The sequence below is a fragment of the Diadema antillarum genome, unplaced genomic scaffold (genome assembly GCF_040938485.1).
Source record: "Diadema antillarum isolate AM-2024a unplaced genomic scaffold, OU_Dant_1.0 scf00000028, whole genome shotgun sequence".
Lineage (NCBI taxonomy): Eukaryota > Metazoa > Echinodermata > Echinoidea > Diadematoida > Diadematidae > Diadema > Diadema antillarum.
The window spans coordinates 3,150,572-3,176,410 of record NW_027270917.1 but is presented as its reverse complement, the minus strand read 5'-3'; the positions used below and the strand labels follow the sequence as shown (position 1 = coordinate 3,176,410).

The window sequence follows — 25,839 nt, the reverse complement described above, 5'->3', positions numbered from 1 at the left end:
CATGTATTTTGAAAGTCTTGGTATATTTGAGGCCTGTTGTAGCACACGTTGTAAGCCTTTCCCTCCGTCGGTTGTCAGCAGACGGGCAGACGGTGGTCTTCCCTCGTAAATTTGTTATCTACCATAGATGAAGAAGAATGATACGCACGCGCTGAATGTAAGGAGAGGTGCGACGCCACTCGTTTCGGTGATTATTCCCGAACCATTAGGGCTATGTGGATAGAGTAACACCCTACGTTATTACAGAACCCCTACAACACATGGGACAAGCAATGAGTGTGAGAGGATTTATATACTCTTCCTAAACGCATTAAGATGCTTTTCATGCTACCACTATACGATTTGTCTGCTGAAGGCATGCAGATGTATGTGTATGTCAATCTAATACATGAACCGTGTTATATGGCGCGGCTTAATCTATGTGTGATATTATAATATTTCAATTACAGTCTCTGTCTTTTGGGAGAATGCTCAAGTATCTATTATGGTCTTTGTCTCAGATTTCTGTGGAACCCTCTCGACTCTGTACAAATGATTTTCTACTATCCGCAATTCCCCGTTTAATGACGTGTCACGGTCAATAACTCTAGGCGGGAAGTGCTCTTGACCCTACAGCACTGACCCATAAACCTATAATGGTCACTCTGCTCTGTCCAAGCAAGCTTGTAGCGGTCACTACGAATGCATTGTGCTGTTCAAAGTGTGCATAAAACGCTGTTGTCGTATAGGATTGGCTTAAATAAAACTAAAAAAAAAAAACAAAACAAGAAGTAATAGGTATTGCTTCTGAAATTATAGAGTGGATGATTTGTGGGTAATGCGCAGCAAGTATGGAAGGCTTCCCGCGGACGATCCGGGCAGACGTTTCGCAGACTACCCGAGTAGGAGCCTACATTATAGCAAGACATTCTTCTATTCACTTTTGTAGGAGACTCGGGTCATTGGCTTAATTCACAAGATTAATTCCGCAAGCGAACATTCGATAACTGCTTTACACTGTTTTCTGCAATGTTTACGACCTGGCACGGATATAATGTGATACTTGTCAAGGCAAACAATATCTGTACCATTATCATCATCTTTGAGCGTGAGCCAGAGACCTAGAGACAGGGCAGAGCGGAGGAGAGCCGAGATAATGATCGTTCGATGTGCTCCGTGATGTCACAATCTAATCGTTGATGCATTGATATTTCGCAGCATGGCGGGGGGAATAATAGACTTAAGCGACTGCTCCTCGGTCTCGCGTTTAACAATGACAAAAAACGGGTAAACATCTCACCTGCAGATAATACCGTGTGACCTTCATGATCATAGGCCAGAGCTCTGGCGTAGCCTTTTGTTGGGGACTGGGATCGTTGTTACTCGTTGTTACGAGAAATAAGTCAGTATAACCGAAGTGGATCCGCCATTTTCTGTCCCTATCGCGTAATTCTTCGTGTTTTCTCTCTTTCTTTCTTGCTAGTCTCTTTTTTATTGCGTTTTGTGTATAGTGTATAGTTTCTTTTGCCTCAACCCCACCCTCTCCCCTTCCATTTTCCTCTATTTGTAAACGCGCTGGCCCTGACAATAGTTCATAACAAGCTTGCATACAGTCAAATATCGGGGAAAACATGATGGAGGCAGACACCAGCTTTGCGAAGTGATCTGTGAATGTTCGCGGTCGTTGCACCCATTTTGTTTTGGGCAGCGTAATCTCCCTCTCGTTTCTTCTGTCTCTCCTCTTTCTTTCTTTCTCTCTCTCTCCCTTTCTATATCTCTTCTTTCGTATAAAGGTAGGACTTTTCAGTGCTTTAATAGCACAAGCCTTGTTGGTGTACGGCTTGATCAAACAAAAGCATAATTGCTTTAAACATAGAAGAAGTAAGATAGTCGAGAAGGAGAGATCGAGGGAGAGATAGGCCGGGGAAAATCTCCTATCCCGATTTGTAATCATTTGATACACCAGAGTGATTATAATATCCGAGACCCTAACTCTGAGAATACCTAGGTCTAAAAAAGGCTGTTAAAAGCAGCGATAAAGACCATTTTATTATCCTTCGCACAGGAAACCCAATTCTAAAACTGTACAATTCTGAAAAAAAAAAAACCTTCCTGTGGTAAGATTGAGTTGCCGATTATGCAAGTTTCTAAGATGCGGCATGGTTATGATTATATTCATTAATATACCACGTATAAGATATGATTACGTATATGTATATTTCTTTTGCAATTGTTTTGTCATAATCATGTCTTTTTTTCACTATCGACCGTGAAAATCGACGAGCACAAATTGAGGCGGAAGATCAAAAAGTGCAAGATTCATAACGCAAATTGATTCTTTACTTTTGAAAATGCATTGGTATAAATAAATAATGATATGCTGGAAAAAATATATATGACTGTGTATAATACTTGAAAATTGGTCTTTGATGTGGGAATTTGATGATGGTATCCGACGAGGAGAGGTCCATTGTATCCATGTTTGCCTCCAGCCAGATCCTAAGACAAAATTCATTATGAGAGATATATCATTGGCGGCTTTGTCAGCGTACAATGGCGCCCGATAATGAACTTGTTTGCGAAGAGGGGCTCGGTGGCCCTATACAAGAATACGACGTGTATATTATAAAGATGAGCTGATGTCTCTAATAATTCTGAAGAAGCGGCTTCGACCCCTGGCTTCCCTTTTTTTTTTCTTTTGTCGTCGGTAGTCGGGATTAGGGCGACGATCTTGTCTGCGAGCCCCCAATGTCAACGCACGCAATAGAGTATTAACAGGAAGTGATGGTTTTGATGGGATAGACGTATAATTAGTGATTCTCAATAACGCACAGAAGGGGCTGTATAATTTGCCCACACTCCCCGAGGCATTTTGCGGGCCCTTACCCATATTATATTGGGCGAGCGGTACTTCGGGTTGGACTGTAGGCATTCAGAGCCCCGGCAACAATGGACGCAAAACTCCGGGGCGGAAATGCATTTTGTGCTGTTTTCATGGCGGGTAGGTTTTCTGAAAGTCGTCATGTTTAATAGCGGCTGTCATTTCGCGAGCCATTTATCATCATAAGTCTGTATTACAGTGTATATCTCTCACTCTCCTCTCTCTCTCTCTCTTTCTCATTTTCCTGCCCCCACCCCCCCCCCCCCGTCCCCTCCCACCCCCTTCCCCCTTCTCCCGGCTCTGTTCCAGCTCTTCTTAACAAATTCAAGTGTGCAAGGGGAGTACGACGGCATGTTGTGTCAATGAACTCGTGGAAGAGAAAATGCGTGTTGATGTAGCGTAAATGTATCCTGTTTAGGCGCGCAACGTTTCACCAACATGGCCAGAGAGTTACGGCAGTGAGATAAGCAGTCGACCGCCCCACCATGTCTGGCGGATCTGACCGCGATTTTTCATGGAGAAGAATATACGGCTGGAGAAGGAAAAATAAAAGCAGTCCTTTTTGACCTCGGTGACAAAGCAATGTCTGTTTGTTATTTGTGTCGGTTTTTGAGGCAGAATGTTCCTACAGAATAATATTTAGACAGAAATCGTATCGAAGAAGAAGATGAATGATATTCCTTTCCGATATGGAACTGTTTATAGAGGGGTTTGCGGATTTATAGCGTAGTCAGCAGTGGCCACATTTAGGTCCGTGTAAAAGACAAACTGGTGGCTTTAAAAATGGGAAAAAAATTATATACCGGATCTGAATTCTATTTTTCTCTTCTTGATTTTGAAAATGTCATTATAACTATCATAAATTGCAGCAGTCATGAGAACTCCCTCCTAAAAATCGTAATCATGGTGATGTATTAGCACTGCTGTCACTGCAATGAGCAACCTTCTTGCATACAATGAAATTGGAGGTTTGGCATGATGAGGCCGAGAGAGTTAATATTCATCGGCTGTCTAGTTGAGAATCCAAATACATGGTATATTTCCTACCAACTTCATTTATTGTGGCCCCAAGATTTATAACATTTTGACTATCAAATATTAGTATAAATCTCACCACGAAGAAATTTGCGACTGCACTGTCTTCACGAATACCTGCAAAGCTACACTATGTCCTCCAAGTTCCAAGTTAACCCTTTGTGCTCTTCACGTGGTGCTCGACACTGAAAATCCCACTGAGTTGTACAAACTGTCCAAAGTCCCTGGCACAGAAAGGGTTAACACATAATTGCTTTTGTGTGCTTTGAGTGCTGATTGGCACTGAAAATCCCCAAGCGCGGTGTATATACACCCTGTCCATCAAGATTCGTACACTGCAAAAAGTCCGGTGTTAAATAGTGAACACCGAGCTGGTGTTAAATTTTCGGTGCTCATTTATGGTGTTGAATTAACACCTCCGGGTGTCATTTCCAAATATAAAACTGTTTTTTGAAGAGTTTCTTAGTAACTGCACTTCTTGTTGATTTTTGATTTAAACAAGGCGATCAAGAATTTTACATTAAAATACTAGATTTTTGAAAAAATGTGAAAATAAATTTACATCACAGTAACACCAGCTGGTGTGGTCTCTTATTGAAGCCGGACGGGTGTTAAACCATTGATATTAACACCAACAAATATCAAATCAACACCATGTGGTGTCATTTTTGAATTAACACCAGTACAGTGTCAAAATAACACCAGGTACAGTGTCAAATTAACACCACAAAGTGTCAGGTGAACACTTTTTAACACCATCACAGTGCATTTTCAACACCTGTGGGTGTGGTCCTTAATTGAAGTTTGATCGGTGTTAGATTTAACACCCGTTGTGTTAAATCTAACACCGCTGTTTTTACAGTGTAATGGTTGAACACACTGCTGTCCAAGGTCCCCGCACAGAAGGGGTTAAAACACGTAATTTTACTTTCGCAGACATTGTACCCTTGAGATGAAAACGATTACAACATTATTGCCATGTGACTGTATTATGTTAATCATTATTGACATGTGATTGCAGTCTACGCGTTGTGGCATGTATATTCTTCCCATCATATAGTAAGGTGTAAGATCCCCGATGAAAGCCACAATCTGTCGAATACAACAAAATCAGACAAAGATGGCGGGTTTGTAAAAATGGCGTGAATTCCCCGCGCTCACGGTTGGTTTTTGTTTGAAATGAAAACTTGATATCGAGTAATGTCAGAAATAATTGTTGTGAGACATTTAACGTTCAAGCTATAGTGGACATAGTATGGCGAACACGATGAAACTTCCGTGGTTTCATGAAATAGGATGGATGATCATTTTGAGTGTGACATCCATTTCATTTCAATCTTTTTCATTTCTTTTCTCACAAGTAAAGGATGTTTCTAGTCATAAATTTCGATATGAAAAGTCCACGGGTGAAAACCAAGAGCAAGAGCGAGATCGCAGTCAGAAGAAAATTATGTAGACAGCGTGGGCTACTCCTTCCCGTAATTACTCAAAGTAGCCGAAATTATTGAGCCTGTCAGTTGAGGGCTAGTTTGCACTGATTTCATGAAATTCTTATCAAATTGCGTCGATTCAAATAAAAACACAAATGAATAGGCCTAACGCGATATGACGGCTTCTTTCCCATTTCGCTCGGTAGTTGAAAAAAAAAATGCAGAATGCCTTTTCTGCTGCAAGAAGATTCTTGCGTTCGCCATCATCTAGTGGCGCTAACAAGGGCGAAGCAATTTGCTAGCTAATGCCGAAGTGGAGGAGTCATCGGAGAAGCATCCCACGTCGTTCTTCGCGCCAAGAAGTGAGTGCGCTACGGAAAATGCCTTCCGTGCTTGACTACAGATCGAAGCCAATAGATCACATCCTGCCGTTTAGACTAGATAGATTTTCCTCTTTGACACGTCTGTATTGTGACTACTCCTATTTCCATTCCAACGCCATTAATAATACAAGCACGCTCCATACAGCGAGAGCGATTGTAAATTAACCATTGTCCCCCCTTCGCCATGAAATCGTATTATTTTTTCCCCTCTCCTTCGTGCATGCTCCCTCTATTCTATTCAATTGGCGGATCGGAAGTGCGGAAGGAAATCAATAGGTATAAAACGAGACTTCACAAATGATTGGTTTCTGAATTACGGGTCGCAGGACGCACGCACAACGTCATGTACTCCGGGAGTGAGTATACCAGTCAGGGGCAGTGCGGCACGGCACATTGGTCTGTGAACCAACGGGAGCCACGGGGGGAGGGGAGATGGAAAGAGTAGGTAGCGGGCATTGACATCGCTGGCCGGCCGGAAGTATAGCAGCGAGGTTTCGGAGAATTCGTCGCGCGGAATCGCCCGCATGATCCTCTTTATTTCCCTTTCTCTCCTCCTCTCTCACCGTCTCTCTTATATTCTATGTTTCTTTTTTTCCCTCCTCTCTCTCTTTTCGCTCGCCCACGCAAGCACCGACGGACCGTATATTCACCGGTGCACAAGGTTTCTTCCAAGTGCGACCCGCTTCCAAAACGGCCACGCGGGACGCGGGGTAATTACCCGAAGCCAGCAGGGCACATATCGTCTGCAATTAGCCCTTTGAATGTTTGACACTACACTTTCACTTTCTGCTCATGCTGATTTCCTCACCGGCAGTCACAGGGTGTGCGTACAATGAAAGTGTTCCCTCATAGCCGAAGCTTTTCGTATCTCTCCCCCCCCCCCCCTTCCCTCCTTGCCCCATGTTCACGGACAACGTTTTCCTCTTCTTCTTCTCCAACATGTTTTGGGAGTGGAGTTATACTTTAGCTGATATAGCCTGCTCTGCTGTTGATAAACAAATCTATCATGTTTTCATCCATAAAGCCGCATAGACGTACTCAAATCTATTGAAGTGGCATTAGTATGTTTCTGTCGGTCACTCGTAGGCCACAGTCTTGACCGAAGCAATTCCATAAATTGACCATCGAATGACCACAGAATGGTACTTGTTCTCGAGAAAACAAACATCACAGGGTAATGCGTAATGCGTCGGAGCAGCATTAACATAAACGGTAGAACGATTGCTCTAAATGACACGACTGTTGCTTGTCTCATTTAGGAAGATGCTCATTTAGCATCTATTTGGCAGAGGTAGGCAGGTTAATCGTGGGTGTACCAGCCAAATTTTGGGGGAAGCAATCATAAATTTGATTACAGTGATATGCAACTGAAGATTACCATTTGTCAAAGTGAGGGTGAAACTTTATACTTTTCCCCAAAAAATATATCTGACTACAAAAAAAAAAACGAAAAAAAAAAAAAAAAACATGTTAAGGTATTCAATTCTGAGTCATGTCTTAATTCTAACGTTAAAGATATTTCTTTTTCGTATCTAGAAAAATTTAAAACTTCAGGATAGCAAATTTTCGAATTGTTTCTTCAATTGTTTGTGGTTGTTAGTTTTGTTTGTGTTTTTTTTTTGAAGGGGGCGGTAGTTGTTTGTCCTTCAAAAGCGTAAGTGCGATTTGCCTAATTCATATTTTATATATCGTAAGTACCAGCGTGAGGCTGTCTGACAGTCTTCAGTGTACACTGTAGGGTATAGTATACAGAGTATGGGGTTAGGTGATTCAAAAGGTCGCTAAAGGTCGCAAATTCTAAATAGCGTTCTCACCCCCCTGGTCAGATTGAATGGAATACAAGATTCCCAGTCAGCGCTGCTTAAACGCCAATCTTGTATAGCGAAGAGACATAATTCGTGCCATAATTTAATGCGCCTATTAATAGTCGGCATGGTGTAGTTGACACGTATCTTCTGCTCCGTCTACCCGATTGATAATGATATCGACGTACATATGATAGGTGTACCACTGGATTGCACCGACCCTTAATACTGCCCACGACCCATTGTAGCTGACGACGTTTGTATGCGTCATAATTCTGGGAATCACAAACACTTTATTGTTTGAGCTCTTGAGAGGGCGTCGTTCGTGTTTGTGCAACCGCGCATCGACCTTCGCCGGCGAAACGAATGGCCGACAACGTTCTCTACGGTCGTCTTGCTGCTGCCGGGGCATATCGCGCGTTATAAGTCTCACAACATGTCTCAGTAAATACTCATTTAGTGGGGCAAAACAAATCAGGTGTGGTTACTATCCCTGTACCATGAATGATGTAATTTAAAACATTCCGGAGATTTGGTGAGGATATTATGACATAATACGTATCATTTGCTTGCAAACAATGACCCGATCTTCCGTCGTTGCTGTGAGGCGCTCTTATTATCGGATTTTTTCATCATTCTCCTTCAGTACTTCGTGGCGAGATACGGACGCGGTTTTGTCAGCATCATCAGATCCCTTTGGAAAAAAAGTTCTCACGCTTTGTGTTACAAAATCATGCTCAGTGAACTCCAACTTTGGCTACTTCATTTCCTGTTTTTCCCTCTGCTGTGTATTCACAGGACCAGACGACAGTCGAGTATGATTATGGACATTTCTATCTCTGTTTAGTTACTGAACCATTGCATCAGTCAGACCGTATCACTGCCAGGCAGTTAGATCGACTTTCAAACCACCTAAAAGCAAATTATATATACAATCATAATATAATTACGTATATACAAACGTCCAGACAAACATATTTCAGTTGTCTATTATACTGTCGTTAAACTGAGGAGTATCGAAATGAAATAAGATACAGATGACGGTTCCGGCAACGAACATGCATCTTTTTCAACTCGAACTCGGAAACTGGAGGAAAAATTAATACCAACAAACCAAAAACATTATATCCTCGAATGAGTGATAACGCAAGCATGAATGCCAACGATATGACTGTAGTGTTAAACTTGATGAACCAATTTCAAACACTTTGTTGACTGTCTTGCTGTGATGTAGTAGTGGTCTAGCTGTAGAGTGTGTGTGTTTGGCAATGTATTTTTTTTATAGTCAGAATAGTTTTGTCAACAAAATGGCGCAACGCCTTTCTCGCTGCAGAAAGTTCGGCCTCTCAATAGCCATTGTCCTTTCACGTGATTGCGTGGTTGTCATCCTGTGTTTATCAGGAGATGAGCTTATTTTTTAGGGTTGTCAGAATATTTTCCCAAATTGTTTACAACGTTTAAATACAAAAATACTCGTCTTGCATCCGGCCATTATCTTACCTTCCCTCCCCCTCTCCCCCGGACAAACCAAGATGGAGGTGAGACCTTCCTTTACAAGCTTGTGAGGGTATGATCTGTTTTGATTTGGTTTGCTGTTTATAATATGTTTGTTTTTTGCACAACCTTCACTGTGTATATTCGCATTAGTCATACAAAGGCATTTTCAGGCTATGGATCGCTTTACATATCCTATACATCAAACAACAACTCTAGTGAAAAAAGAAAAAGACTGAATGAATGAATGAAACGTTAGCAAGAAGTAATAAAACATACCAGAACAATGGCAATCGAAGGCTGCTATCTTTTAAGTGCTGCCATGTCATATTCAGTGTGATTTTGCTCTTCATACAACTCTAACAGATCTTTCTGTTTGGCTACCAGTGAAAAATGAAATCAGCTGTTCTTTCTTTCTTTTTTAAAGATATCAATATATACCAAATAATTACCATAACCATAACGGTGAATGTCGAACGTTGAGGCAAACCTATATTTTGTCAGTGCTGTCTCCTCCTAATAACAAACCGCAAGATTGTTATAAGACCCTTCTGCCGGAGGAACATGTACGTCGTGAATTCATTACAACATCCATCACGACAGAAAACGTAAAAAATATCCAGCAACAACAAAAAAACCCCAAAACATGATAATAATGTGAAGTTAGCCACAATGAATTGAATCGGGAATTTACAATCAAACAACAAAATGAATAAATAGAAAAAAATGAGAATACGGCGCACGGGTCTCTTTGACACGTCGTTATAGTAGCTGGAACGTCGAACACGCTTTCTTGATTGCCAATCAGTGTCAGCAGAACCATTTCCGTCAAAATTCCTCTCTTAGTCGTTAGATCATAGGAAAAATTTATGAATAATATCAATTTCACACTCGACTACCCGCACGCCGCTCTCCCTGTCGGTGTACAGAAGCCCACGTCACTTCGCCGAGCGCCGCGCTTTGTCCGCCCTTTCTTCCGTCAGCAGCTACGGTGTTGTGGTGTCACCGACAGAAAAAGAAAACAACAAACACAAAAACAAAAAGAGTGCAATGAGGTGCGCGCCAATTATGGACTTCAGTATAGCGGTGTGAAATTTCACCCTTTGCATATGCTTATCATTTGTTTCATATTTCATATCAAGTTATTGACATCTTGAGAAATATAAATATATTGTGTTCAAAAAAAGTGCGTCACTGGGTAAGATTGCATGGACTCGCGGAGCAGAGAATTATCTCAATTTTCCGATATGAATATGATATACTCTACACTTATTTAAATCCATTCTGTATCATGATTTTTTTTTTAAAGTTCAGTCTATATACACTGAATTTTCAAATACTTGTTACTATTTATTGACCCGCATTGTAAATGTATTTTGCGAGTGTAATTTCAGCGGATAACTTAATAAAATGAAAATGAAATGGGGAAAAATTAAGTGATACTCGGGATAGCTATCAGGATTCTCAATTTGTCTGACATTTTCGAGGAAATTTCAAAATCTTTTGATTTGAATTTTGTCATCCCATGAAAAGAGCAAAGCATCTGAGGAATTTGTTTATGGGACACATATCATTCCTTGATATGAGAGCAAGGCGATGGGCATTTTCTGGCAATATGTTTGTTTATTTCTAAGTGACTTTGCCATGTAAAAGTTCGCAATAAATATTTAGTTATTACTCGCAGTTTAAATGAGTGATTAAAAAAACCCACTTTGTTCAAACGGCTAATACGAACTTTAAATCTTTACTTGCATACTTTTTAATTCTTTATTCCTATATCGAAGCACATGTACACATAAACACGCGCGCGCGCACACACACACACACACACACACACACAAAGAGATGAATGGGTCATTGACCGGGGAGTATCGCATAATATTTTGTCGTGCAACTTGCATGACTGTACGGAAAATCATTACGCTTTTAGAATGAATGCCACTTGAGGATATACAGCGCTCGTATACACACAATGATTGAGAGCCTTTTTAGCACAGATACCCCCAGAGACAAACAGGCAGACAAGCATATACAAACACAGAAATACAGACAGACACATAACACATAGGGTTGCATACAGAGACAGTAATAATGGGCAGGAGGGACTGCCATGTCACCCCCTCCCTATTACTTGAGGGGAAATTGCCATGGTTATTGGTACGATACGCTCACCAAAGAGCTGCAGCCATCGGCCGTGTCCCACGCGGAGAGCTAGTGGGTGAGGCAAACCGAAGTCACGCCGACTGTTTGGCGGTGGTGCTCCGTTCGTGTTCTGTCTCAGAGTTTCAGGCAGCTGAGATGAATTTGCCTTAGATGGCTCTCACGTGGTCATCTACACTTGAGTCATAATGCACTTTTGGCTAATTTGAAGTTCTATACTGAAGAAAAGAAACCCAGAAACAAACAAAACACCCCAAATATTTTGTTCCGGATAACATTTCATTGTTATTATTATTATTTTTTTATTACTTTTATTCTATGTTTACCTAGTTTATACGGTGCCGATTTTTTTTTCCTGTGAAACATCTTGTTATTATTTGCTTCTCCATTTCAAATATGGTTACAATGAAATAAGCAAGAACTGTCGATAACATGTTATGGACTGACAACACAAACAAAGAGCTTTACCACAACAACATATAACCGCAGCCGTTCCCTTCCCTTGTATAGTTATCAATCAACCCTCAGTCCAGTGAAGTGATGCTCCGTCTGTAGCTCAGAAAGAAAACCAAACTCATCGCAATTATTTAACGTGTAGTCAATTTCTCTCTTTTTTTTCACTTGTTCCCAAAAGGTAAACCTGAAGTCACAATTCATCCTCAACGGTGTGTGCGTGATATGGAAAGGCTGCATAGACATCAGCCGGTTAGACGGGGTTGGTTATGTGGAGTTTGATGCCCAAAGAGCCAAGGTAAGGCAGAGCCATTCATCCGACCTCCACATTACACAAATAGTCCAAGAAAAAACAGCAAGTAATATAATTTATTGTCACCTTGGGTGTTTCCTAAAAAAAGGCAAAAAGAAAATCTAAAGAAGCATATCTGTGTTATGCAAGGCATGAATCATAGTTGCTTGAGTATACAAGCACTTTTCCTCTTTTTTTTCTCGTGTCAAATAACATTCCTTGGCAATGTTCTTGTTAATTTAAATGATGATAGCAGGTTTATGGTAATGATTATAACGAAATATAACACGAGTTGTCGTAAATATTAAGAAATAACATAATAATTCACTATTGCCGAGGATGGAAGTATCTTATTAACAAATGCGGTTTGGTCATAACTTTTTACGGATCGTGATTCTGTAATTATTCTCACTGACTTTGCTCGTAAAAAAAAAAGACGAAGAGACTCTTTGACATAAACCGTATTAACACGCAGCTTTTAAAAAGAAATGACATCATGATTATTTGCAAACGTTGTTTTGAAGGCTCTCCTCTTTGTTCCAAACTACCCCATATTATCACAGCTGAAGAGGGGATATTTTATATTAGGAATTGCGTCTTTCGCCGCCATGCGAGTGTTTGTTCCGTGGCATGCAGATAACTTTATTTACAAGAAGGAAGATGAAATTATAGGTCCACGTGCTATGCACACAGAACAGAGCGCCTAGCGGGAAAAAATGAATATGACGGTCATTAAAAGGTCAGATCAGGCAGTCCGATGACACTTTGACCTTTAAAACCCACCAGCATAACAAGTCTACGTATACGATAGCATAACCTCATTGCGTCATCTTTGTTTTTGTTTTTGCTCACTGTCATCTGTCGTATAATTTTATTCGTTATGTGTTTATTATTATTATATATTTTTCACCCTCTCCATCTATCCCCTGTTCCTGAATAACAGGAAGAAGACATGATATACCGCGCCACGATGGAGCAGCAAAATAGGAGGCTTCGAGAGTTTGAAGAGAGGCAGAGGTTACACAGGGAAGAGATCGAGCGAGCGGTGGGGACAGAGGTGAGCACTTGAGCCACACCCTCTCTCTCTCTCTAGAAAAAGAAAAAGAAAAAAAGAACGAAAGTCAAACGAAATAGAAAACAAATGGAAATTATGACTCGTGTTGCTATGGCAACGCCTTTGAACCGTGATCTGTGCCATATACGATGTAGCCTTTCGTCGTCTGGAGGAGGAGGAGGAGGAGGAGGAGGAGGAGGAGGAGGAAGAAGAGGATGGGGAGGAGAAGGATGAGGAGGAGGAGGAGGAGCAGTTGGTGTCCTGGTTGTTGTTTGGAGAGTTGGGGCCGCCCTGCGCTGGAATTTAGTTGTTTCTGAAATGTGTAGTTGTTCATGATTTTTTTTTTCCCGTTGTTCGTTGTGTTTCTTCTTCCGTCTGTTATCTATTGTGTATGTTTGTATGTCTGTCTGTATGTATGTATGTATGTATGTATGATTGTGCTTCACACTGGAGAACTTTCTCGTTTCTCCTTGAGTGTGTAAGCAGATGTGACGAAATGATTCCTGATGCCGGAGATTTCAACTGAACGGATAGCCTATTTTTATCATGTATTTATGTATATTTATAAACTTTGCCATCGTTCATAATATGTTGTATGTATAAAGTCATAATTTATTTTTTGAGCCACACTGTATGCAACGCAAATTATGCGAGCGTACAGTTTCGTCATCGGCCCATGGACTAGAGGAGGCACGGTGTTTACGATGGGAAAAAAAAGCTTAAGACAACGACGAAAATGACCAAGATTCCATGGAAAAGTGCAACTTTACACAGCTAGTCTGTGGTCTATGTTAGTTTGATGCTGAAAGTGATGTTGTGTGGACGACACGCCGTGTGAATATTGCTTTTGTATATCCGTTCGCACTATTTCTTCTGGAAGAAATACGTAGTCTGTATGTTCGGTTTCAACCTGCTGATGTACTGTAAAAAAAGCATTGTTTTTGTACATAGAGTAGTGCTTGTTCTGTATGGAGATATGATATAAACCACGTTGTTCCCGTGGTTTGTTTTGTTTTGTTTAATTTTGTTTTCTTTAAGGCTTTGAAATGATATGGACAATGGCTCAAAGTCACCGAGACATCTATGTTTGAAGTAGTTCGCAGACAATGCATCAAACTGATACGCTGTTTTAGACGACATTTTGCTTTACGTTCTCTCCGAAGTTCAGCAAAAAACTTTCGACAGGTGTGTAGCAAGCTGGCATCATAGTTATCTCTTTTATTCTTGTTCGACACTATTTTGCACTCTTTCGTAGCCGATGTGCTCGACGCGGAAATGTCTCATGGTTTCTTACCTTTCTACATCTCGATGGGATTTTTTTTTTTGTTGCCATACGTAGCCAGACATCTTGTTCTTTCTGATAAAAACCAATGGACAGGAAGTGACGTGTGCATTGTTCATTCACACAGGAAGCGATACTTTAGGAAAAGTACACCACAGGAATGGGAGAGCCTTTTATTTATATTTTCAATTGATTCCAACAGCTCAATTAGTCACTCGACAAAAGTGGTGGTTTCTCTATTGGTATAATGTGATGTATTCGTAATTTCGTCCCATGTTCGAAGCTGTTGGACAATCGAGAAACTATTGTCGCTAATATCTTCTCTTTTTTTTATTCCCACAACCACATAGAAAGTGTAATGCACTTACGGAAGGTCTATCAATATATAATTAAGCACAGATTATTCACAGTTGTAACCCAATATTACGTCGCAATTCAGTAATTGTATTGTATTTCACGAAGACGCATTGTGTGAAGTTGAGGTTTTTGATCGAAAGACTCGCTAGTATGAAACGAAGGTGCTGAATCGCGTTTTGTTTTGTTCTTTTTTGTACTGATTTTTTTAAAACACTAGATTAATCTTATATATCAGTCTTCCTGGTACGTGATTTAGTGATGAAATGTACCGACATTTTTTTAACAAGATCTCGAAATGTAAGTAATAAAGGTCATAAATTATGCCTCCATAAAACATACCTCTCCTGATTGTGATCTTGCTGTATTTGGTCTGTATCTCTATTACTTTTTATCCCAAGATTAAGAGTTCCAATCACTCAAGAATGTATATTTCTATTTGAGTATTAATATCTATAACGTTTAAATTATTTCCAAACATTATAAAAAAATACCTGTAATCTGCTTCCGAGAAAACAAAGGAAAAAAAAACAACTTATTCGATTTATAATGAGATGATAATTCATAATTATCTCTTTAGCCGTTTGGCTGTCTGAGATTTCTGCTCATTTTAGGATTGTATGGAACTGAGTGGATGATGTCACTAAATTTTAGGATTTTTGTTTGCATGCTTTAAGGAGTAGGAGAAAGGGAGAAATAGAAAATGAGGGAGAGGGAAGAAAGAAAGAGAGAGAGAGAGACCGTTTGAGTGAGAGGAAGAAATTGAGAGAGAAAGAAATGGAGGGGAATGAGACATAAAGAGTGATGAACATGCAAATATTCAGAAACGGAGATAATTATAAAGGTATCTCGGGGTACAGGCAAACACCAAGGCAGTTGAACTTTACAATAATAGCTTATCATTCGCAAAAAAAAAATACCCACAAACAAACAAAAACAATTTCATCGAAAGGAAAATGACTCTGCATTGAAACAAAGACCAAATTGATGCCGTCAATAATCATATACATATATGAATATTTCATATATTCACAAATATGAATATTTATGTATTTATAAATAGGGATCTATCATGATTTATACATATATGTATGTATATGTACATGTTAATACATATATATATGTATATGTATATGTATATATTATATATACATATTACTATACATGCATAAAATGATATACATATACACATATTCATATATACGTATTTAGTATTACAGTCACACGAAGAGAAATAGATAGAGGTAAAGAGAGAGAGAGAGAGAGGGAAAAAAGACATGAGCAGCTTTTTTTTTGTCCTGTAACTAATAGTACTTGACAGTATATTTTTATGTACTTTTAAAATACTCGGTCTTTAAGTCTCAATCAAATTGCATAAGTAAATTAATTCATCTTATATTTTGCAAAATGAAAGTTTAGAACGTATTAGGTTATTAGCATCTCAGCAAATTATATTCCCGACATGTGACCTGAACTCCAAAAGAACACTTACGTCACAATTCTCCTATGATTAAAAGAAACACGGGGCAATATGTAATATCAAAATTATACTTTCCATTTTGCCTCCATATCACAATTCTCCCATAATTAAAAGAAACACAGGCAATATTTGATCTTACAATATGCCCTCGATTTTGCCTTCATCACAAGCCTTTTCTATTTCCAAACATTTGAACTCATTGTAGAAGTTTTCTTAATAAACCACCCATTGGAAAAGACTTAAACGATCTTACCTGAAATCGATACCCCCGCTGGCAGAGGCAAATTAAGGAAAAACAGTTTCATTGTACAAGAGTATCAATCAATTTCAGAAATATTATCACTTATTTTTCCAATATTATGTGTTTTTTTCATGAACTTCAATTTAGGGGAAAAGGAAATATTGAGGTGTTTTTTTCACAGTGGTATTTATTTTATTGAGGTGATTCAACGTTCAAACAAATAAAATACCGTAATCATACTGATATCATAATTGCGTAGTAAATAGATTTAGTTTCACAATTCACAAAATTTGTATTTCTTTATATTGTTCTTTAGTTACCTTTAATTTTGTTACCCTTTACAAGAAATTTCAAATTAATGATCAATTTTCTTTTGAATTCTGATAATAAGAACAATTTGAAAACATAATTTTTTTGAGTAAGCAACATTTACACTCTACATATTGATATATCGTGAATTGTACGAAAAACAAAATTACGTTCGAGAGAATCACATCTTCATTTTCAACATCATAACCACTTGATAACATTCCCTCATCAATTTTGATATTCACATTGAATTGATTACTGATGAAACGATTGATTTTTTTTTTTTTTTTTTGCCAGGGTCAATTTACATGTGGGTAATGCAACAAAGCACGAACAACTGTTTCAACAACTTTACAATGGTTACAAATCACATCTGATGTGATCCTCAATCGAACTAGATTTTCCTTGAAAGGTAAAATCCAATGGAAAATTGAAATTCTATAGCTTTACTCCATTATGAAATAATTTTCCAAATTTGAATTTAAACAATCTACTACACGATTATATTCTTCTGGAAAGGTTCAATGTTTCTTGCCAAAACATAACACTGTTGGATAAAAGATTCTTGTTAAATCAACCAAATAAGTATAAAACTGCTTCGTTTTGATGTTGTGATGCCAAAAAAAAAATCACTGTCTATTTGAATCTATCTACCATCTTATATCATTTGATTATCACATTTTTTCAAACTGATTACTATTTCAACTTATCAAATCAAAACCTTGGGACAGCTGCCTTAATATTTACATGCTGAAATAGAGGAAAGAACACGATATCAGATAATTTTCCATGATCCATTTCAATTGAATGATTTATCTTTACTACACTTTTTCATGTTATTTAGAAAGATATATAATAATCTGTTTACATTTTATATTTTAATCATTCCAAACAATTTCATTTTCAAATTCAGCAACTTGAAATATATCATGAAGTAATTCAGCCCGTAAGTGAGCAATTCTGAATGATTTAGTCATTATCATTAATATCATTGATGATGTCATTCATTATCGTATACTATCATTGTCTTCGGCATTTAAACCAAAGGAAGCAACAACATTTTGAGTAGATAAAATGAACGAAAACAAACCTTGACAATTCTGCTGGTTTTTTTTTTTAATGTTTGGGGTTAATATCATACGTAGAGTTCCTGCTAGGGTAGTCGTGTAAAATTGAAGGGAAGCTATAAAAAGAAAAACCATAACAACAACAAAACTTGACTGTCTTGAGACCGATATGTGCGACATAGCACCGGGATGAATCATAAAATACCAGCGGTCGGCTTCAGAAGCCCGCCGCGGTGGGCGGGCGTTTACTGTAGCTGTAGACAGCGATGAAGACGTGTCACTTATACAGTGCACGACCATGTGCATTTTCAGCATTAATCTATATGCAGCATTAATCTATTGAATGGTGGCGCAATGTTAGATACACAGATAACAGCAACGGCTTTTCCGGGAAACCATACGTAGATTAAACCGTGACTAACAGAGTAGGCCTACATCATGAATGTACATACCAAAGATTTGTACCCGGCATTGTTGACATAGGTTACGCGAACAAGTTTACGGTAAAATACAGTAGGATAAACACTAACACAGCACCCAGCATTTTTGTCAAAACCGTGTGCTAATCATTCCATTAAAAGCAAGAATAACATATTATGCAATGTCAATATGATTTGAATAAACGTTCAGCGTGTTTGCCATACTAGCTTTAAGAAATACTTTAATTCTTTTCTGAAAAATGTGCTGACTGGAGCACCAGATTAACAGCTTGAACTAATGTGTAAACAACAATATCAACACGAAACCCATTCACAAACACACACACACATGCACACTCCAAAACCCAGCATATTTGTATACGCCGAATATTTTGCGAGGTTTTTATTTTCGCGAATTTCGCGAGTCAGCTGCTATTCGTTAAATTACAAACACGCGAAAATATTGACTCTAATGCCGATATGAATGTGACGTACGCATATATATATTTCTCCGTTCAGTACAGGACTCCACGATCGCGAATTAACCACTCGCGAAATTGTCGGGAAGTCCCGATTCGCGAAAATTTAGACTCGCGAAATATATGGCGTATACAGTATATCTCGTAGCTTTTATCTCAAAACCGCGCAACACAATGATAGTCATCTCTGCGTATCCCACCACGCTCTCCGCTGGTAAACTATGGTCAAATCTGGTATGCTTTATATTCATGGCAAGTCACGGATGATTTACAAGATATTTGAAAGAATCGACTGTAGTAACTTTAGTCGATGAATAGGGATGGTATCCCTGATGGTTCACTGAAGCTTATCCTTCACTCTTGTATATATTATCGAGACATTACGTGCAGCTACAGGGCGTAACCCACATAATAAACATGTAGCCTACACATACACACACCCACATACTTTTTTCTTTGTTTTTCAATACCCTTTATTTGATTTGTATAAATTTCACATGACAACACATTCATATTTAATGTATGCACACAATACACACGCGCACCCCACCCACACACACAGTATGAATTGATAACACAACTTCAACATCTATAATCCTAAATTAACGAATATATATCGTATCTATAAGTATATATTTATATATATATATATATATATATATATATATATATACATATATACAATAGATAATTCGAGGTGGGAACTACCTCCAGGAAACCATATCACTATCTGTGCAATATTTAGCCTTCATTGTCCACTGTCATTAAGTGTATGAAACTTCTCTGCCTTTAATGCCAGTCCTTTGGTTTAGACATAAATTATGTTTCATTATGATCCATTCAAATAAAATGGTGGGGGGTTTTTTCTCGACAGACTGTCCAACCGAAAGTATCATGTCAGCGTATGTCATAACGTGGGGAGAGAAATCTGTGGACTACACGTCGTCAGGAATGATAGGGCTTGGCGGAAATTCTTTGTGTTGTTGATATTTGTAAGAATGAAAGGTTGTCAATCAAAGATTAGCACAAACAGAATACTATTATTCTGGACATTTCCTTGGATGAAACTGTTAAAAAGCAATATCATCTACCCAAAGTTCCCGTGTATCAATTCAAACATGACAAAAATTGAAATTGCTGCGAGGTTCATGTGACTTGGAATGGCTTTTGTTATTGTTTTCTTTCTGAGGTAAAAGCATCATCAATAAAGTAATATATAGATGTTGTACATAATTGAAAGTTTAGAATAAGATATTATATATATATATATATATATATATATATACAAACACACACACATAATATATATATATAATTCTAAATATCATATGGAACAGACTCCCGGACTCCGTGAAGGATTGTGACACTGTCAATGACTTCAAGCGAAAACTAAAAATGCACATTTGGTCTACTTTTCTTTGAGGAGGAATATGTTGCAGCCGTTACTGAAACGTATATGTTATATACCGTCTGATCATGTATTTGGTTATAAACATTATTTTTTGGGAGCCTTGAGCACCTTTGCATGGATATGTTGCGCGTTATAAATATCTGTATAATTGTTATTATACATACATACATACATGCATACATACTGAGGTTATTGTAGTTTTACAAAAAGGTATAAGACTTATAACGCGTAATATCGAAATTACAGCATTTCTTGGCGTACCTCTGATAGAAGGGACGAGTAAAAATGTGCTATTAATGTAATGATAGTATATTGATGAAATAGGAGAGTAAAGACGAGTATGAAGTGAGAGTGAAGTGAGCATACTGCATCACATGTTCCGAGAAACAGAAAGAACTGTTCTAGGGGAATTCCGAACCAGTTAAAGGGGATGGCTAGTAACTGATCAGTGGGAATCATCTGGAATGCTGGGGGATGATTGTTCCAATCCTTGTGAGATTCATTTAAGAGTACGTTATACATTGTATATATCTATTGTTGTGTGAAAATTATTTGCTTCAAAATGGTCTCATATTCAAGTAATGTGCAGTTTAATGTTTCCAGGTGAGCATGCCTGTACAGTGACGGGGCATTAAACTGCACATTACTTGAATTTGCTTCAGAATGGTCTCATATTCAAGTAATGTGCACTTTAATGTTTCCAGGTTAGCATGCCTGTACAGTGACGGGGCATTAAACTGCACATTACTTGAATATGAGACCGTTCTGAAGCAAATATTTTTTACACAACAATAGATATATAATGTACTCTTTAAATGAATCCCACAAGGATTGGAAAAATCATCCCCCAACATTCCCACTGATTCCCACTGATCAGTTACTAGCCATACCCTTTAAATGTTATAGTCTGAAAAGAAAGAGTAAAAGATAACACATAGCGCAACTGTGACAGTTTCGTCTAAATTGGAAAAACTGAAAATTGAAAATGAGGAAGTTATGAAATTTCAAAGATTTGCTATACCTTTGCAAGACGGCTCTTGAACGGTTGATATGAATATGTAAATGAGTGAGCTGATGATGTCGTCACCTCACAATATCCAATTGATCGTGTACCAAAAAATGACTGAACTTCAACTTTTCTGCTATAAAAGTGTAAAACATAATATTATTCCTCGTTGAATATCTTTCTGAATAGTGGTCAGTAAGATATGTGAGGATTTGAGACTGGGGCTTATTTGAGTTTGAAATTTAAAAATATTTAGAATTTTTAAATTTTATGTATAAGCTGTATGGCAAGTTGTGAGGTGGTGACATCAATTTGCCATTTGTATATTCATATTGACTGTTCAAGAACTGTTTCGTGAGAATTAGCGAAACTTGACAATTTCACAGCTTTCTTAATTTTTCATCAGATTTTAATCAAATTTTCATTGTTGTGCCAATCTACACGATCACCTTTGATCACGCTCTTATGGAACCGTCTGTCCATTATAAATTATGTTTTGTCAGATTTGGTATGACTTGGATACCCTTATAAAAAGCATATACACCCGTCCTATGATCACGAGTGTATTTTTTTTCTGGTGAATGCAAATGTTAGATGAGTAATGAAATAGGCCAAGGTTGGCTTGTTCGGCCTCCACTTCATTCACGAGTCACTTCAGTATAATGTACAGACAACCATGACAACAGTTCTGCTTTTCCGTCGTGTTGAACGATCTAAAATACACGAAGTGTCACACAATTACGCTTCACTGTTTATAATTAGTTGTCACCATTCTATTTTCACCAATAGCACAGTAGTAGAAAAAGATGGCATCCGTACACTGGGTACACGGAAACATACTGTATGAAGATGTACAATGTATTTAGGATGGGTCGGTTATAAAAGTTATCGCTATAGTTACACAGTTAACCATATACCATAGAAGGATAAGCTAAACTGTGCTTATGTGACCTCGTGAATTCCCATTTCCAGACATATGCAGGGGATACTGGGGGGGGGGGGGGGCTCAATCAATAGTTGCCTGTTTCTCTTTCGTAGATCAAACGAGTTTACTCTCTAAATGGAGAAGCATATAATGATATAGGGCCTATATTCTCCACCTGCATTTATCATTGATCAAAGATGCGCTATCTAGCTCTTGTTTTTTATACCAAACAGCGGCTCCCCACACACAATCTAGGATGACAATCGATGTGGTAGTATTATTCTAGCCACATTTAATCTATTAGGACAATGGGATCGTGTGTATTTTTCTTGAGACTTGTCGTTTTATCCTCCTAGATACTTCTTCATCCTCCTTTTGTGTTCAAGGAATCATTTTTATACAAAGCACGTGAAATAATTGAGTTGATATCTGACGATGCGATATGGCAAAGCCATTCTTGAGCGAAATTTTGAGACGCTGTGTTGGGATCGTAAAGCAAATAGAGTTACTACCTGTGACAGTTTTCGTTTTGTCTATAGATCGAAGGTATATATAGCACCATTTTAGTGTCATCAGTGTTATAGGAGGTAGACGTATTTCTCATGTTCTTCAAAGTGGTGATAATGGCGCCAAAAGGCACGTCTTACTTGTTATTGACCTTTCAATAACCCGCCCTTCGGTAAACTTATTTATAGATCATCTCATTCGTCTGTCAAATATAATCTGCATAGCATTCTGTTGACCTAGGTAATCGAACCAAGTTCTCGTCTGTTATCTTTGATGGATTCACCGTCTCGACGCACTGAAAAAATGTCGTCTGCTATCTGATCGACGGTCTAAATGGAGGACTACATTGAAGTCGCTCGTCGTTGAATTCCTCGGAAACCGCGCGCTCCAGTTTTTTGTCTCCTTGTGGTTTCTTGCTTCTCTTCAGATGTGGTCTCTTTTCGGTATTTCTCTTTCTCTTTCCCACCCTACTCACACCCCCCCCCTCCTTCTCGTTGAACAATGCTTTACTTTGAGATTTCCAGGTAGGAAAACAGTGGTGTCTTTGTACCCTGTGTCTTGTGAGTCACGCTGGTGGTATTTCTTTGTGCACATAGGACACGATATTTTTTCGACGTCTTGTTTTCGGCGTTAAATGACGTTTTGAAGATAACAGTGATAATAGGTGGAACTATGTAGTAGCGAACAAAACATGTTGATAAATCGACTCACCACTTTAAATGCCACAACGCTCTTACTATATACTTTTGCGATTCTACCTATATGCCAGGCTCCATATTTCAAAGACAAAAACGGCATATCATTATACATATTTCACATTCCTTGCATAACAGACGCATGATTCCTAATTCGTCCAATCCACAAACATAGTATAGCTTTATTTCAGATCGGTAATGAAGAGAAAGTTAGCACTAGCTTATGACAAGATCATGATTGAGGTGTCGGCATGCGTGATGTTATAATTATGCAAATGGATATCAACTGAAAGCAACTGAAGCAACGAGCAGGTTTGCTTCCCCTATAATATACGCATCGTCATTTTCTATTTACCCTCTGTGTGTGTATATCCGGAGTGGCAATCGGCGCAGAAAACATAACGTTGTACACACTCTCCAAGGTCCCTGGCACAGAAAGGGCTAACCCCCCCCCCCCCCCTCCCCTCCCCGACAGGGGTGGGGCAAGTATGTGCTACTTAGCACATGGGTAGCAAGCGAAACTATAAGTGGCGGTTGTCGGTTTCATCTTCTTGATGACAAGAAAATCGTGACATTATCGCAAATCCGGAAATCATGGTATAAACATGGAGTCCTCTCACTATATCATTTAAAGCAGCTATACTGAATAATCATAAACAAAATGTATCGAGATTGTATTCCTTTCCACAATGCCAAAGAAGGATATAATGTTCAAGTGAGGAGGATATTATTTTCACAAGCAAAAGTTTGACAGTCAAATTATTAGAACAGTATGCTTTCTATGTACGGAAAATAAAACTGTTTCAAGTCTAAAGTCGGCTACGGTCTTTGGCAAGTTATCCAGATTTCTGCTTAGTGCCATTTGTACGACATAATTTTCTTGACCTTGTCGGGGATTATTCAAGCATTCAGGATTATAGAAGGATATGAAGGATCAAAACATTTTCAGATAATTTATGCGTGAGGGTGATGTGCAGTGGAGGTGTTGTCGTAACTTTGAGATCAGTGTCAATATTGAAATTGAGGGGTAATTATGGTAAATGATGTGAATGATATAATGGTGTCAAACTATGATTATCATAATGTTTTGATTCTAATCGTAATAACCAACAAAGCTCGTTACTGTCAACCACCTAGCTACCCCGTCATATCAGGCGAATATTACGAGTGAAAACCTTGTATATTCATTGGCTTAATTGACGGCGCCGTCTAGGCCATACTGGTCTAACTAATGTATAAAGAAACACTAAAGCGTTTTAAAGTTTTTCAAAATTACCCATACTGACAAATACTGACTGACTGTCGAAATATGCATAGATAAATGTCACAGAGGCATTTTTTTGAAACAATTTACTGTTATTCTCTGTCGTATTTGCGCCTTCGCCCTTAAAGGTAATTTTAGATATAGTGATAGCATGCATGTGATAAATACCACGCAAATGGAGTCAAAAGGGTTCTGAGCTTTCGATCCTAGCAGAATCTTCGTAACTCAACTCAGAATGTTCAATGATGTAACGTTGTTTAACAGTGGTCTTAATTCTGACTACTCATCGCGAAACGTGCAATGTCGCTTAATCCTAAACAGGAAATCATGCGCGACGGTATAAGATGACGACCGGCAAACAAAGGAATGAGGGAATAATATCTCCGTTTTTGTTTGTTTTGTTTGTTTTTTAATAGCAAATTGATGTCAGTTGCATATCAACATACTACTGAGTAGTGGCGATGCAGTGTCATGGTAAAGAAGAGAATTTTGCAGTGTTTTTTTTTTTAAACATAATTATCATATACTAACTTTCACAGTTGTCACTGACTGGTTCGTGAAGAAAAATTATGAATCAGAGGACACGTAAATTGTTTATTTGTTCGGTTTTTTTAAGAACAGACGAAGCAAATAGCTATCGAAATGAATGAAAGAAAAAGAAAAAAAGTAATCATTTTTCACTTTCTTTTGTCCCAAGGGACATATCAGTTTCTCCATTTTCGTTATTGCCCTTTAACTTTGCTGCTCTTGTAGGCCTAATGTTCTGTATATTGAAACCGTAATCACCCTAACAACCTAACCCTTTAAAGTGAGACTGCGATCTAGTGATAAACGAAAAACAAACGAATAAAACGAAGAAACATCAAACGAAAATATGAACAAACTGTCAAAGGAACCACTCTGCTGGTCAATAGCAGATTTAACATAACCTGTAATAAAGTAGCAGAACACTACAGCGGTTCTTTTTTTGTTCAGTTTTATTTTTTTTTACAATTCGTTGTAGGTAATGGTCCGGCATAACATATCGGTTTTTTTTTTTTTTTTTTTTTTTTTTTTGGGGGGGGGGATCATCAAGAATTAGTGCGCTTAAAAACCAACATAGGCCATTTGGTATGATGTATTGGCTTATATCATTCCTTTTGATTGCATTTTGTGTTTCCCCTGATGATCAAACCGTAATGGGAATCATAAAGTCATGGACAAAGAGTTTTCTGGCCAAACGTTTTAATATCTCTTCTGCCGATTTGTCAGTCAGTCCCCCCCCCCCCCCAGCCTCTATTTCCTTAGCTATATTTATCTGTTTGTCTATATACTTATTTCCCGGCTCCACACCGCCGCCCCCCCCCCCCCCATCTCTACACCTTTCAATTTTTTTATTTTTTAACAGTATTTGTCATTAGCACACACTTTCCTGGTTGGTTGATGAGTGGTCCA

General features: G+C 38.4%; 1 protein-coding gene across 1 annotated transcript in view; it reads left to right on the top strand.

Moving 5' to 3' along the window:
• Positions 1-25,839, top strand: part of LOC139736728 (core-binding factor subunit beta-like) — a 74,863-nt gene that overhangs the window by 10,444 nt on the left and 38,580 nt on the right. The window contains exons 4-5 of the mRNA XM_071647458.1: positions 11,802-11,918; positions 12,856-12,969. Of these exons, the coding sequence (XP_071503559.1) occupies positions 11,802-11,918; positions 12,856-12,969 (231 nt within the window). The remainder of the gene's footprint in view (positions 1-11,801; positions 11,919-12,855; positions 12,970-25,839) is intronic.